We start from the raw sequence: 16,847 nt of genomic DNA, 5'->3' as shown, positions 1-16,847 counted from the left end.
ATGAAGCTGCCGTGTGTAATTTCCTGTTTACACCATACCTAATGGGAATTTAGAGGATATACACAGGGTGCATACATAATACACAGAAGGTGAGAACTGGGGTGTCAATAGCTCCAACAGCAAATCTTTGCACCAAGGCTATCTTACAGTCTAATTCTAAACTGTAATGTAATTTGCTATATTAGCTATACATCCCTATTTTTTAATGTATTTAAATCATTGATGAACATGTGTTTTTGGAATATTTATACTCAGTCTAATATAAAATACACTTCTAATGAAATAAAACAGTCTGGATAGAGTTGGAAAGGCATTAACATTTTTAAGATGGATCATCATATTATCTTGAGTGAAAAGAACTTGACTAAAGCAGCAAGTTAGGAGAGAGGGTCCACTGAGTGAGTAAGGGGGTAGTTTTTTTTCCTTCAAGGGAGTCAAATTTCCCAACTCTGTGGGTCTGAGAGTCACTCAGCTCAGAACTGAGAAAGCCTTTGTACAGAGAGAGAGAGAGAGAGAGAGAGAGAGAGAGAGAGAGAGAGAGAGAGAGAGAGAGAGAGAGAGAGAGAGAGAGAGAGAGAGAGAGAGAGAGAGAGAGAGAGAGAGAGAGAGAGAGAGAGAGAGAGAGAGAGAAGCAGCATTAGTGTGGCTTCAGGTCTGCACAGTGAAGCAGAGGGACCACAGAGTTTGCCGGAATTCCATCACACACATGCACTTGGAGTTCACTTCCAAACCTGGATTTTTATTCCTCTACTCGCAAAAATGTTTCAAGGGTAAGGCAATTAAATATTACTTCAACCTTTGTATGCGTGTAAATAAATCATCCTTTTCATATCTTCTCTTCAGTTACACTTCAGACCTGTGATGTAGAAACTTGCACAGCTTCACACATTTCACTCTTAACATAAGCTATTTTAAATTAATGTTATGACCGTTTAAAAACCTTTTTTTGTTTTCAAGTCTGCCTAAAACGCAACTTCATTATGTGACTACTGTGTCTCCTCAGGTGGTCTCTTGCCCTGCATCTCGTCCTGCTGTGCTGGCTGGCCACTGCCCTGCAGGTTATAGAAGGTAAAATTCATGCTGCTGCAGCACTTTCTCAACACTGTAACTGTAAAGACATATACAACTGTGGTGGATTCTTGCACCTTTTACAATGTGTTTTAAATTGTGTGTCACAAGGTTAGATTCCTTTGGGAAATTTGCTTGAATGCTATTTTAAGTCCAGATGTAAATTTTTCTTTAATGTTTACCAACCAACTCATGAAGCTAATGTTAGCGTGATTAGCTCGCTAGTCACAGTGGATAAAATCTGCTCGCACTGTTTCAGCGAACGGAGAAATAAGAATCCGGGTTTTGTTTACCTCTGCCTGAAATCTTGGACAAGTTTTTTCGATAATGTATTCAATGCAGTCTTGAACTCTTCTTGGTCTTTAAAACAAATAGAGAGTCATAGTGACAATCTCTTTTTGGTCGTATTTTGATACATTTGACTTAGTGGACTCAGATGACTACATGCATGTATAATGTGGAACTTAACTAAATTCATCTTGAATTATACAAAATGTTTTAGCACTAAAATCAAAATAAATGATCAGGTTTGAGGATAGACTGCTGAGCAGACCTTCAGCATGACATTTTTATGGGTGAATGGCCAAAGAGCTGCTCAGTATGGGCCGTGATACCTGGCCAAGTTTTAGAAGATCGACCAAAAGGATGCAGTGAAATACAACAAATAGCTAAGGTAAAAAGTTATCCAATTAACATTCTTTTATGACAATGGCTAGAGTCATCAGTCATCCACTCCTCGTTCACAGACCCATCACGAGACCCATAATATGGGGTCAGTCCCCTTCCATTTACATTTTCACACCTCTGTCTGCTGCTGTGGTTTTCATTTAGTTACTCCCTGCTGTGAGGCTCCTCTTATTCAGCTCTGTAGGAGAGGAATAGTTTGTTTGTTTGTCAACAAACCATGCTTCCTCTGCCCTCTTTATCCTGAAAGTGTGTGTTTGTGTGTGTACAAAGAGGTAGCTGGAAGTGGCAGACGAGTCAAACGCTGCACCAGGGTGAGAAATGAAGTGTTTAGTTTGTATGTTAATGGTGTTAGGGGTTTCATCTGTACTGCAGTTGCTGTGTGTGTGCTTGAGAACATCAGCGAGGACGGCGTGGGTTGGTTCACACAGAGCTCTGAAATGGGATGTTGAGCACACGCTTGTCCCTGGGCCAGATTAGTCAGCACATGGATGACAAAAAATTATTTTCTATTTCGAACGTTTACAGAAAGTCAAAAATAAAATCCATGATCCAGTGTTTCTGCAGGATTTAGAAGAACTATTATAATATAGACCTAACACAGATCATCACATTGTGGACTGCCACAGGCTTACCAGATAGAAAGATCATCTTGTGATTAGAAAATCATATGTTTCCCCAAACCAGCTTGGAATATCATGTTCCAAGTGTACCCTTTAGCAAAACACAATGTTATCTCTATGACTCCAACTATATCCATTTACATTGGCTGTTGGTGCTTGTTAGTTCAAACTATCTGTTTAGGCTTTGCATAAATCTAATCATTCAGTGCCAGTGCAGGAAGTAGTGTGTCCTATATGTAGCGATATAAAAATATGGGTGGAGTTTTGCTAAAAAAAACAAGTAATTGCTACAACTCAGCGTGTGACCACATTGGAAGTCAAAAGTGTTTCTAGATAATCATTCAAATATGGGCATAGCATCGTAAACTTCAAGACAAGCTTGAAGGCATTCACAGTGTTACACTACTTTGTATACTCTAAAAGTGTATTGTATTGTATTGTGTGGCATTATTTAGTTACCAAAGGTGTGGAGGCAGGGGGTTTCTGGCGCTTTTCGACCATCCGACAATAGTTTGTCTGAAGCATACTGATGGCTTAATCGAGTTAGTGATGGTGGATAGGCATGTTAGCAGAACACGTTTCATGCAGGAGACCTGAGCTGCTTCCTATAATGTTTGCCTTTGCAATAAGTAAATCACAATCTTTACCTAAACTTGAAAAAGTATTTTAGTTGCCTAACCCAACCACACCGTAACCATATTTTATTTGCCATTTCCACAATCTTTCCCTTACCTAAACCATACCATATGACATGTTAGGACATTGTATGATGTAAATAAATGTCACTACTTTAGAATTATCCAATATCGACTTTCTCATGTTGTGATAGGGTTGGTTTTAGTAGATAACTATCGGGGCTATTCTGGAAAAACGGTTGCTCTGAGCCCAGATGCAGAGTGACCCTCAGACTAAGTCCACTTTCTCTTTCGGTGCTCTATCCACATTAAGTCAGTGTTTTCAACACCTTTTCGGATATTAATCCGAAATCTCTGTCCTTGCATTTAACCATTTCCCCATTGTCTGAAATCTGAAAACACGCATAATTGTCACACATTTCAAACATATTTTTTAGATTCAGTTGCTTTAGTGTTTTCATTTTCAGAGAGCATAATTTGTTATTGTCTGCATTTCCAGACATGCAGAACAAATTTTATCATACTGTTTTCCACACTCCAGTCCAGACTTCACCCTGTCCCCCCAAAAACAGTCTTATTCCTGTTTTCAGGAACCTTCACTTTCCATTTACCATTGGTTGAGTTGCTCTGAAAGGATTCCATGTTTAGCCAATATAAATGATTGTGAGCTGAGCCCAGTAGGAGTCTGTTTTGGACGAGGACCACCTCCATACAGTAAAACTAGCTCACATTATTTTACTGTTGAGATCCACAATATAAGCCATATTTTGGTTCCTTCAGAATGTTTGCTCCACTAACCATATCCACCAATAGGAAACAAGTTTTCTGCTGTCAAAAACATACCCCCCCCCAAACACCCCACCTATAATCCCTTTGCTAGGTCCACTCTTGACCTTATTTGGTCTTTGATGTTACTGGAATACAACTCCCACCAAGCTCCATTTAGTGTTTTATGAGTCTTAAAGCCTGGCAAGGCAGAATGTCATAGAGCTGTATGAAAGAACCTCTACCTAAATGTCTTCAGTATATTAGAGAACTGAACGCCCTCACTGCAGCGGCGTCCTGTCTGGAATGTGCTCATTCAGCCAGAGTGACTTTGATTTGAACACAGTTGGGCACAATGGGCCAACTGTAAAAGGTGTCATTGCCGTATGTGTGTAAGGGTCAGCTCTATGGGATGGGAAAACATCAGTCACTGGAAACTTGAAAATAAGAATGGGTGTTTCTTTTAGGGTCTTATGACTTTCCTTAGGAAATGGTCTTGTGTTTTCCATGATGCGATGCTCACTCAGATGATGTAACTATTTAACATCGCTTCCCATTACCCTATAGAGGAAAATATGGTTTCAAAATGAGGAGAGAAAAAGCTGTTGTGTTTTTACAGAGGAAGTTAAACTAATAGAAGCATGTATTAGATTGACTTGATGATTTTTGATAAAGATTTTTGATGAAGATAAAAACTCTGATTTACAGCTCTTACTTTAATGGTTTTCAGAAAGGAGACTGTTGTTGTTGTTTGGGTAAACCGTTTCCTTAGTTACTGATGAAAAAGTGGACCATGAATCTATATCATTGTTCTCCGCTATCGATGCTTTGGGGCAAGAAACATACAAAGACAGTCTTTTTACTAAGCAAGAGAATCTAAGAAGTAATTTACTTCAGAAGAGTTAACTTTCTGTTGCACACTTTATGGCTGTTGTTTGAGACATTTACAGAACATTGCTACTTAGTAAAACTTGGTACATTTTAGGAATACATATGCGCTGTCAAATCAAATGAAACATTTGCGTGTTCCATCTAGGACCGCAACTAATTATTGTTTTAGTTCATAATCAGTTAATTTGTCGATTATTTTATCGATTAATGTCAGAATATAGTGAAAAATGCCAATCCCAGAGCCCAAGGTAATGCCTTTAAATGGCTTGTTTAGTCACAAAACCAAAGTTATTCAGCATATGTTTTAGATAAGACCAAGACTAGCAGCAAATCCTTCCATTTGAGAAACAAAATCCAGAAAATATTTGGTATTTTTGCTTGAAAGAAATCTAGAATTGAAATTGTTGTCAATCAATTTTCTGGCGATCAGTTAATCCGTTAATTAACCAACTGTTTCAACTCTACTCCAGGGGAGAGGTGTTATCGAAGGAAAGTTGAGTGTTGCTTATGTTGATGAATTTTGAAAAGTTAAATGTTTTATGCAGCCTGAAAATAACAAAGACCGCTTTTTTTCTGGTGCAAAATAGTATTTTTTACAACTTTTCTTGACTGCATAAAAAGTGTGTGTCTCTCACGAACACGTTTTATAAAATCCTTCTGACACACACATCTATACATATCATCAATGGTGACCTGTTACTTCTGCTGTCTGTCATGTGAGACTATTCACTCCTCAGTACACAACCATTAACATCATCTAGACTCTGTCAAAAGTAATAGTACATGAGCGCAGAAGGCCTCTGTACAGAGATGAAAGTGAGTTTAGCGAGCTAATGAGATGCTATCAGCCAGTAATTAGTTGGCTGACCGACAATAATAACCTGACATGCAATTAGTTTCATATTATGTAAGACAGTTATTTTACCTTTTTCGCTTTGTTCCCCTAATGTTTTCCTACCGGTCTAACTTACATATAGTCATAAAACAGAGCCAGGTTCTGAAAGAAACTGGATTTTGAGACCTTAATCTGTGAGTGGAAAAAGTCACAAATTCCCACAAAGACTATACCGTCTTTTATAAGTTTGTCATGCTGGTTACTTTAGTCACAATGTGACACGAGAACTGTATACCATCATGTTCACATTTTCAGGTATCTTTCAATAACTGGTTTTAAGAGAGAGGTTGAAAGTACACAGTCTTTCTGTGTGTGTTTATGTTCAGGTATGATTTTGCATATCTGGGTCTGTGGCTACTAAAATGCAGGCCTTTTTGCTGCTTGCAGATGGAGAGTGCTACACAAACACACACACCAACACTCTAGTACAAATCTATCTGTCACCACATTTCATCATATTGAATGTTGTGGCCTTTGCTTTGTCTTCTTTGTGAAGTTTAATGAAATTATACGTCAACACGCCATACATATTCTCAAATCCTGTGTAATCCAATTGGAGAATCAATTGGAAAAATTGTATTTGGCCGAACCGTGAACTTCTTAAGTTATTATTCGAATTCATAGAGAGGAGAACCTCAAGAACCTAATTAAAGCTGTCCTATAATGTTTTCCTGTAAACAAACAAAAGTTTGTGTTTATTTAAATAGAACACTGGAAGCTGGAAGACCGTTGAACCCATAATTGGGACACCTGCGCATGTGCGTTCTCGTACGTGTGCATGAGACAAACCTAATGGGGACCAACTCGTAAGAAAAACGGATCCATTGTGCAACTAAAGGTTTAAAAACTCTGCAGGGAACCTTTCAGTAGAAATTTAAGTGGAAGTGAAACTACTACACTACAATACTGAATAACGTGAAGTTAAGATTCATTTAATCTTAATTAAAATATTTTTGCAGTGACCCACCTCTTGCATGACTGAAGGGGGTTTAAATGGTTTACTGTATCATCATTTTTCCACAAACAAAAATCCTAAACTCCTTTTGTGATTGTATATAACAATTTTCCTTTCTCGAAAACTGATATGTTTTGATTTGGTTATATTTGATAAGCCCTCCACAGATTCTGTGTCTTGCCCTTTTATTATTTACCCTTGGATTAGACACGGCAGCTCCAATCCGTCTTCTTCACTTCCTTCCCTGAGGCTGTGTGGATGAGTTTATTCTTGTCAGTGCTCCTAACCAGCTACAGTATGTCTCAGCTGAGTCAGCTAAGCAAGAAAGATATTCAATAAAGATATTCAACAAAAGTCTCAGTGAAGTTCATGTATAACATTGAAAGTTTGAATCTAAAGCTTTTTACACAGGCTTCAAAATAAATGACCATTTACAACAATCCTAAACCTAGACTACTCACAAAGACTTGATCTCTGGTGCACACCACTTCTGTCTGTGGACTTTTACTTCTATATCTTTGAAGAAATGTGTTATTTTATATAAAACTATATTCCTTTGCTAAGTTTGAGGATTCTGTATATGTAACATTCCTAAGGGACTCCTTGTAGGGTAGGACAGTTCTGCAGCTTAAGAAAGTCACTGAAACATTTTTATCTTATGATTAAAAGAGGACAGAACGTGCTCAGGAAATTTAGGACTAATTTACCGCTTGATACAGTTCCCAGATCCCTTTTAAGGATTAGAGGGGAAATCTAAATTTGGAGCAGTTGTAAAAACTAAACTTTCATCCAGCAACATGTAAATGAATGACCTGACCCAGTGCCTGAACATGAATGATCAGGGGTTTTTCTGAAAGTTTACAAGAGGAGGGGATGATCTGAGTTGCTGTGCACCAGTACAATCACCTGCACTGGCCTTTAGGAAATTCCAAACAGAGACGCACATGGAAAAATGATCCCACTGCACAGCATTTTACTTCTTCAGCTCCAAACAATACTGAATGGTGTGTTGCGACTTCAGTGGGTGGATGTCAATAGATGGTACTCTGCCAGAGGGGCTGTGGAGCAAACATGAGATAATATTTTCCTGTCACATTTCTCTAAAAGTTGTCTTTCATTCCAAGCAGTTCACATCAAATGTGTGAAAGAATTCCCCCATTACTGTGCCTCCCATGTGTTTCATTAGCATTCGTATTGGAGGAGGAGATGAGTCCATGCGAGAAGCTCTGTGAGCTTGTTTGCTCTGAGAACAACACTTGCAGCTGAGCAAACACCCCCAACACCCCACATCCACAACACATACACACACACACACACACACACACACACACACACACACACACACACACACACACACACACACACACACACACACACACACACACTGAGGGTCTCACATTCAATGCCCTGTGTCCCATACATGCATAATCAGGTCATAAGCGGATGTAAATAGTCCCGCAACTTGTATCTATGATACCATATATTTGGAGAAATGGATTGACTGTCAAATGTCTGCCCTCAGTGTGAGAAAGCATGAATAGAAATTACTGTAATCACAAAGATTATTTTATAATACATGTAACAAGTATTAAAGTAGGCTTGTTTAAAGCCATTGGATGTATTGAACAAACTTCTCTGGAAATGTTTTTTTAATTGTAATGCAACTATCGACCAGAGTTTGTGAAAGCATCACAACTGTATCCCAGTGCTTCAAATACAATTACAATATTCTAAATATGGTGTTAATATTATAATAACCATAGCAAGTTTAAATACAATATGTCTTGATACAACAAATCTGTTTTGTTGTCATGTAAAAGACATTTGTTGTAGCTGGAAGAATCTGTCTCCAGTTTGTTTATGGCAACTTGAATTGAATTGAATATGGTATCAGTTTATTACCACAAAAGCAAAAGCATGATTAACAAAAGCAAATATTTATCAGAGGTTTGGAGCAAAATTAGATGAGGATTAAACAAAACAAAAACATTTAATGCTAAAACTAACACAAATGACAAAGAGAAAAGGGGTTTAGAGAGGGGACTGAGCACCAAATCAGACCAAATGTTGCCGCTTATTCTTCAATCTACCTGTCTAGCTCATCGCACTGTCCAGCTGCATCTCAGCAGGCACTAGCTCTTGGCGGAAAAAAACCCCATTGTTGAGCTGCACACTGGATGACCTTTTTCGTTTCGTCTATGATTGTGTATTTCACGGACTGAAGTGGGAGGATGGCAGGGGGTTGGGGGAGAGGGGGCAGGATGGGGTGAAAGCCAGGACACTTGATGTAATGGAAACTTTCCCTCTGCAGATGTCCAACTCTGATCTCCTGATGACTCCAAACAATACATTCTTTTATCTCAAACATGTTGTAGGCCGTACAGTGTGGCATTGAGCGAACTTGTGCGTGTCTGTAATGTATGTGCATGTGTGTGTCCAAAGTCAGAAGTTCATCTGTATCCGAGTCAAATGGTTATTGTCTTAATTACCTGTGGAACGGCAGGCAGCCTGTAAGCCATTAAACCAATCAGCTCCCATGTTGCAGAGCCCGTCCTGCAATCAAATCAATCAATTAAAAAGTAAACAGCCACCAAACCACTAACAGTTGACAGGATACTTTAATTGACCCTAAAGCTGCACTACTCTATATTACTATATTAAGAATGGATTCAATGACTACAGAAAAATACTGCTTCCAGCAGCAGCATGCTGTTTTCAGTGTAAAGGTTTCAATACACCTGTATACTATATGCTGCCTGACAAAGTTAGCAACAAGCTATTGAACACAACGGAGCATTTAGCTAGATATTTTGGCAGATGTTTTACCCAGGAGATGGTGGAGACCAAAACAGAGCTAATAGGCAAGTGGATATTGGACTATCATTTGCCAGATGGCCAGAAACACAACACAACAAATGTTGCTACATGTGTAAAGCAGGTGTTTGCAAGTAGCTGCTATCAATGCAGAGAGGATAATAGTGAAATGTTCTCTGAAATTGGATCTCCGGGGGATATGCACCACAAAGGAGACAAAGCAAGTGGGGTGCGTGTTGACTTTTATTCCACATGTGAGTCAAGCTGTAAACACAACATTAGCATATTACCACCCTGTAACGCTTTTATCTGAGAAGAGATATCTGTCTCATTAGCTCCTAAAATACTTCACAGAGTTCACCAGCTAGTTGCTAACTTTGTAAGTCTGCTGTTGTCTGCTGCTAATGTGTCAGGCCGAGTTGGGTGATAATTCTCTTTTGGTTTGTCACCATGAGCAATTCCTTGCTTTAAAGCTTGTCTGTGAATTTGATTCAATAATATGTTGATGTTATAGTGGCATAACATGACAATGTGCATGTATAATGAGGCCTGTGAAGAACCAAGTGCAATATTCTCTTTTTATAACTTTTGCAATAACACTTTCATGTGCAACTGTACTTATACTACTGCTACTGTATTTTATTCTATTTAATTGTGTACTCTCTTTGCTGTAACAATGTAAATTTCCCCGTCATGGGACAATTAAAGGATTTCTGATTCTGATTCTGAACCTTCTTCAAAGGGAGGTCAGAGGTCACATACTGGACAACACAGTTAGCTTGCAGGGATTTTTGCTAAAGGACACTTAAGCAGGGTAGATAGTTGACAACACAATGTAATGTTTGAGTCGTCTGTCCAATCAGTAACATTTAGACAATCTGTCAAAACATGTTAAGATAATGAGAGTTAGATAAACTGAATTTAGACCACATTCCTGACTTCTCTAGTTCGCTGTGTTTCTCTCTGAGGCTGTGTGACGCCCCATGACTTACCTAATGCAATTGGCTGATTTTAATTTGTTTACTTGATACGATCAAGCCAGCATACAGTACAACATGATTTGTCATTCAGCACAATGCAATCTAAATTCTACTTACACATGCTCCGTTGGCTTTAAATGAGTGCTCTGACTGACAGTGACTCACACACGTTTACGAATGTGTGGATAAGATTCGCGCACACACATTTGTATCCACACGACAAGATCCTGTTTAGAGAGAGTTTTGGTTTGCAGCATTAGTGTCTTTGGTTACTTTCTTTGTGTCTCGGTGTGTGTGGGTGTGTGTGTGTGTGTGTGAGTGTGTGGGTGTGTGTGGGCAGGTCAAATTGGGTTAATCCTACCCTCAGGTCAATCTCTCCTTCCGATAACCTCTTTGACTCCTAGTGTTCTCCTTTTATCTTCCTCTTATCTTTCCTCTTTTCTTTTCTTGTCATAAAGAAGTCCCGCTCGGCTTCTTTTTTCTCATGCTGTCCCTCCCTTCCTCTGCACATCCTCCCCCTCTCTTCCCATGCTTAAGGTTCATTTCCCACTCGGGCTGTCACAATATGAGATTTTGACTATCCTGGCCAAAATAATTCACAATAGCGATAGTATCCCAATATCTATAGAAAATGTGTAAAGAAAAATGCTGTCAAATTAATCTTTAACTTTGTTTATTGTGCGTTTTTGTCTTTTTTTTAGTGTAGTGAAGTAGAGAGAGAGTCTGTACAAAAGGGTATAACAAGAAAGAAACGGAAAGAATTCATCTTAACTAATTACATGATATTATCATATGGGTTTTATTAACATGATATCATTATTTCCCTTTTAATATATTACGGTAATTATCAATAGTGGTATATCGCAACCCCTAGTAGGCCTATTTAAAACTATGTGCCAGGGCTACAACTATTATTAATAAAATGACAGGGATGATAATGATGATGATTAACACTGCTCCTATTTCTCCTACTATTACCCCCACTGATTCTACTACGGATACTTAGTCAGCAGAGAACTAATGGAGACTGATAGATTGTAACTCACTCCCAGGCCGCACCGCCCCTTTGCCTGCAGGTCGTCCCTTTGTCTTCACTGAAGGTTGGAGGTTGAGCTAGAGGTTCAAAGAGTGTGTGACTGTGTGTGTGACTGTGTGTGTATATGTCTAACATCATCTCTGACATTCCAGGCATTCTTTTGTCTCCCACCTGCCGTCCTGGACACAAAAGGGGATTCGATCAGACAGACAGGTCCAGTCCCACTTATGCAATTACCACTGAACCTTAACTATGTGCAGAGCCGCAGCTAGAAAGTGCTGCCTCTCAGGGATGTAGCTGTAAAATACAAGCTACTATATGAACAAACCTTTATGTGACAATATCAAACATCAGATCTACTTTCATGAAAGTTATTCTGTAATTTGTTTTCCTAAGGCAACTTAGATAAGTCATAAGATATTTGACAATGAGTTAATTCATGAAATGGCCTCGATGATTTGTGTCAGTGTAAAGAGAACACTGTCCACTATATTCATGCTCGCCATTTTAGTTGTTGATGTCTTCCTTTTACCTTCTGTTTTTTTTTCATTAATTCCTTTCAACATCAGTCACAGATCACATCCATGTCACAGCCTGGTATTTGCTGTATTTTCCTGAAGCAGTTTGGTTAAAAAAAGCAACCGCCTCTAAAATGACTAAATGACTATATTCTGGTTTTGGCCGATATTTATTAGTCGTGTTATTGATGCACATCAGTGGACTCTTTGGCTGAATTTGACTAAATAATAATAATGACTCACCTCTCCACATGATGATAGTGTTTTATTTTAGTGGCTGAACAGCCTTTCTTGTCAGGCCTGTCCAATAAAAGCTTATAAATGCACTCTAACATTTCCTAACTGAACATGAATGGCCTAGAAATATGAAATGAAAACAAATCGTAGGAGGAGCGGAAGAGGGGGGAGAGGAAGGGAGGTAGGGGGGAGGGTGCAACACAGGCTTCATTGACTGCTTGCCTAGTGGCTACAGTGTGCATGTGCGTGAGTGTCTGAAAATGTGCATGTGTGGTATACCGTTACCTGAGAACAGGTCCTCTCTGTTGACCTGCGCAGCCCGCCCACCCACATTTCTGCTTCAGGGTTGGTTACGAGGATGTGTCAATCAAACTTACTGGAGAATAGTAAAATATATTACACAGTCACACAGAAAAACAACATATATAGCCCCTTCAATAGGTAGAAATTGTCTAAATATGTAGTCCAATTTACGAGCTTAGCTGAATATGATTAATTAGTTATTAAGAGTTAAAACTTTGCTCGCATCTGTGGTGCCAAATAAATGAGTTCCTGTGTTGTTCTGGCACAAAAACACTGGCCAGTGAGCTAGAACCTCTTTCGCTCTAATTGGCAGAATTTGTACACTCAAACACACACGTAGGACTTGTAAACACACAAAAACAGGAATGAACTAATTTTTACGCGACAGCTTTGACCATCATGAACATCTCAGCTAGTCAGACTGTTACAGAAATACTTTCTTGCAGATCTCCACCATTCATTTGGCACAGATGCCTTGAATGGGTCATTTTAACAAGTAAGTTTCAGGCTGTGGTTTCCAGTTTTTTGTCTGATGTTTCCCCACAGCCCTATGTTCATTTGAATGTATTTGAATGTATTTTTCGATTCCCACTATTACTTAACCTTGTTTTTAGAGTACAAAAATGTCTTAAAACTAATAACTAACTACATAGTTCTTAATTTTTAGAATTGTACTCAATGTCAATGTTGTCAAATACCATTTTCAATAGGTTTGGTCATCTATCCATCTTGAAAAGTTATATCATGTGCTGATAAGGTAAAGTTTTTTGTTACAATAATATACTAAAGAATAGCCTCACACCAATTTGTAATCCTATATTAGACTTCCTTTAAAGGGAATTAATTAGTTGCATAATTTCAACCAAATTTTGTTCAACATAAATGTTGAATTGAAAGCAATTATTCTGGCAAGATGTGCTGATCGTGTCTTTTAACTTACTTTGATTTTGTTGTTTTTTATTAAGGTAATATGACTGATATGGCATTTGGCTTAACTCAAGTCTGCATGTATTACTGTTTATGACCAGTAGGTGTTGCCAGAGTGCCAGTATGTGTCAAAAATGATGTGTCAAACTCATTTCAGTTCAGGGGCCACATGCAGCACAATTTGATCTTAAGTGGGCCGGACCAGTAAAATCAGAGCATAATAACCTATAAATAATAACAACTTCAAATTTTTCCCTTTGTTTTAGTGCCTCAGTTTATCATTTCCACATGTGCATTACAACCTACAGATCACAGTGTATCTACATTTTGTCACCGGTATCTGGAACAGTATTTTACTTTATGATTAAAATAACAAATTTTTACACTTTGCAAAGTCATCCCGCGGGCCAGAGTGGACCCTCTAGCGGGCCGGTTTTGGCCCACGGGCCGCATGTTTGACACCCCTGCCTTACAGGTTCTCTGTCCACTTCATTGTATCTCCTCTGTTTTGAAGTTACTGACAACATTAAGCTAATATGCAATTATATTTCTGAGTAAAGATCCTCACAATCATTATTGTACAACAGTATGACATCCATTGTAAGGGCTTAAAGTTACCATTAAGCCTGACTGTAGGACATATTTCTGATAATATATGTGATGTATTACATGGCCAAAGTATCTAACAACGGATAAGAATGATTAAGAATGCAGCATCTGCTGGTCCATGGGATTTCTTGTGTCTCCTGAAGGCCCTTAAATGTTTATTTATGTGAATAAATTCATAGGATCTCCGTGATTGGCTGTGACAGTAAACCAATTAGAGTTTATTGTTGGGGCAGTTGCTAGGTAGAGCGGGAACTGAGAGGGAGAGAGAGAGAGAGAGAGAGAGAGAGAGAGAGAGAGAGAGAGAGAGAGAGAGAGAGAGAGAGAGAGAGAGAGAGAGAGAGAGAGAGAGAGAGAGAGAGAGGTGAAGGGTGAGGGGTTACTCTTCCTGGAATCCAGAGGCCCTAAATTGGGTCACAATGTATAGAAAAAAAAGGGTCTGAAAATACTCACAAGAATGTGGCACCAGTTATGAAAGTGGATACTTTCTTTTTGTTATTTGTTGACGATCCCACATCCTTTCATTTATAAATGATTTACTTAAGGAAGCTGGTTAAAGCTGCAATAATCACAATGTTTATATTAACAATAGAACAAATAACTATGTGTAATGTGAAAGGGGTTCCTCATAGTGACCAACCCACATACAATTTGAACCTGCCTCTGCAGTTTCATTCAGTTCTACAGTTCGTTTTAGGGTTTTTTAGTTCATTGTTTTGCCAACTTTTCCATTTGCTTCACTATCACCACTCTCTGTCCAGCTGCACCAGGAACTGTTTAAAAAACAATGATAATGTTGCGCCATGTCAGGTGTGTTAGCAGGCAACTGTGTGCTAACAAACTTTATAAGGTTGTAATATGTTAATGTTATTATTACAGCTTGAACGCCGCCCCCAAGTAGTCAAAAAATGTATTGATTCTGCTTTAGATAGATATTTTGTCCTAAAAATAATCATGCGACGACCGCCGGGTCTGAAAAGTGAAGCCAATGTGAAAGCGCCTAAAACTTGTATTCTTTCAAATTGCCAGCAGAGGGCGCCTCCACTGGTTTCAGAAAGAAGTCAGATTGTAGAAAATGACCCTACTTCTCACTTTATTGTTTAGCTTAGTAAACATTGCCCTAATGAGTCTTAATCGCTAGTTTGAATATATATCATTTAGTAAAATTGGGTCACAGTCAGATAAAATGGGCAATTAAGCAGAGTATGCTGTAGGCCGTGGAAGCCATGTTATTGACAGGTCTCTGACACAGTGTTGTCCGGTCTGGGTATTGTGTTTGTTTTCGTTTTAGAACTTTAACCCTTTCACAGTGTACACAGCTGTACTTTGCAACACCCTCTTGACAAAAAACCAAGATGGCGATGCAACAGCCAAAATGCCAAGCTCAAGGCTTTAAAACAGTGAACCAATGGGTGATGTCACAGTGACTTTGTCCACTTCCTATGTATGGTTAAAATATGTCAATGCTAGGATTACATGTTTGTAATGCTGCCCCCAAGTGTACAAAAACATTGATTCTGCTATAAAGACATATTTCGTCTTTGGATATAACCTGTATAACCGCCAACCATTATAGTCAGAAAAGACCCCCTCAGAACACCTCATCTTAATAGGTTTAAGGTAACCCTAACCCCAGAGCAGGCCCCACCCCCCGTTTCTTCCTGACCCCCTCTAACCCATCCTCTCCCCATCTCATTCCACATCACCTTAACCCTGGCTAATCCATGACTAATCAAGCATCTCCCCCTGGGGGGTCTCCTCCCTCACCCTCTCTTTAAATCTTAAACCTATCATGTGCTCCGTTAGAGACCACCTCACCCGTTTCCTGTTTATGTATCAGTGTGTTCTGACAATCATGGCTTCCAGGGTCTCATCAAATTTATCAAGATAACACCTACAACTAACAACCCCCAGGTAAGGCTGATGAGAGAGGGAACAATGGGGTCGATGGTGATGTCACAGGGGTAAGGGTTAGTGTCAAACACACAAAAAAGTACATCAAACTATGTTTCCCACCCTAAAGAGCCTACATGTGTCACATGCACTGGTTATAAGCATCTCTGATATCCTTGATATGCCAAGATTTAATTCATGCAATTTGCAGTTATCATAGATTATGAACAACACACTCAACAAGTCCTGGTAATTCTCCATAGAGCTGAGCGACCAGCAAAACAAAAACAATGTGCAGTCAACAAGCTTTCAGCTGAGAAAAGTGGGCCATGACTGATCTTTTTGTTTTCAACAGCCAATCAGATTTCCTATTGCACACACTCTAAAAAATACCAACCCAATGACCAAGTTAATCGCAGTGTGAATAGTGTTATTATACATTCATTGCTCTGACTGCATCTCTGTGGTGGTTTTCTTTTGCTACAAGGGATTTGAAACAGTCAATCATTTTTGATGCTGTGTGGAATCGGCTGTCATGTTTAATTTTATTGAGTGACACGAACAATTAGCATTAATTTAAAGAAATGTTATCCATTAAGCATAGAGATTGATATATCCAATCTACCCAAACATTTGTTATCTATTATTTTCGTTAGTCTTTCAAATTTAATTTGTATAAAAATACAAACTTTGATGGCTAGATTTAGTTTCTTGTTCATCAATCGGGAAAAGGAAAACATTGGCAGTAAACGCTTTAACTGTCAGACATTAGCAATGATTGCCTGGTTGTTAAGAAGGTGGGCGAATTTACCTGAAAATACCTACAAACGACATTCCCAAAGTAAATTAAAAGCTGCTCTTCAACCATTTGCACCAGCTGCATGATTTTGTGCTCATTCAAAAGATAACTCTCTTATTGTTCTTGCAAAACAGTGAAGAATCACTCCAAGTGCTTCTGGCACTGAGTAATAGTGGTCTGAATATACTGAATTTGAAGAAAATACACTCCGCCAGAAT

General features: G+C 38.8%; 1 protein-coding gene across 1 annotated transcript in view; it reads left to right on the top strand.

The window, feature by feature from the left end:
* The first annotated feature begins 652 nt into the window (after positions 1–652).
* The window catches only part of col15a1b (collagen, type XV, alpha 1b), a 63,717-nt gene continuing 47,522 nt past the window's right edge, over positions 653–16,847 (top strand). The window contains exons 1-2 of the mRNA XM_029453598.1: positions 653–770; positions 1,004–1,068. Of these exons, the coding sequence (XP_029309458.1) occupies positions 760–770; positions 1,004–1,068 (76 nt within the window). The 5' untranslated portion in view covers positions 653–759. The remainder of the gene's footprint in view (positions 771–1,003; positions 1,069–16,847) is intronic.

The sequence above is a fragment of the Cottoperca gobio genome, chromosome 17 (genome assembly GCF_900634415.1).
Source record: "Cottoperca gobio chromosome 17, fCotGob3.1, whole genome shotgun sequence".
Taxonomy (NCBI): Eukaryota; Metazoa; Chordata; class Actinopteri; order Perciformes; family Bovichtidae; genus Cottoperca; species Cottoperca gobio.
Note: the sequence above shows the minus strand (reverse complement) of the source record. Positions and strands in the feature narration are given on the sequence as shown.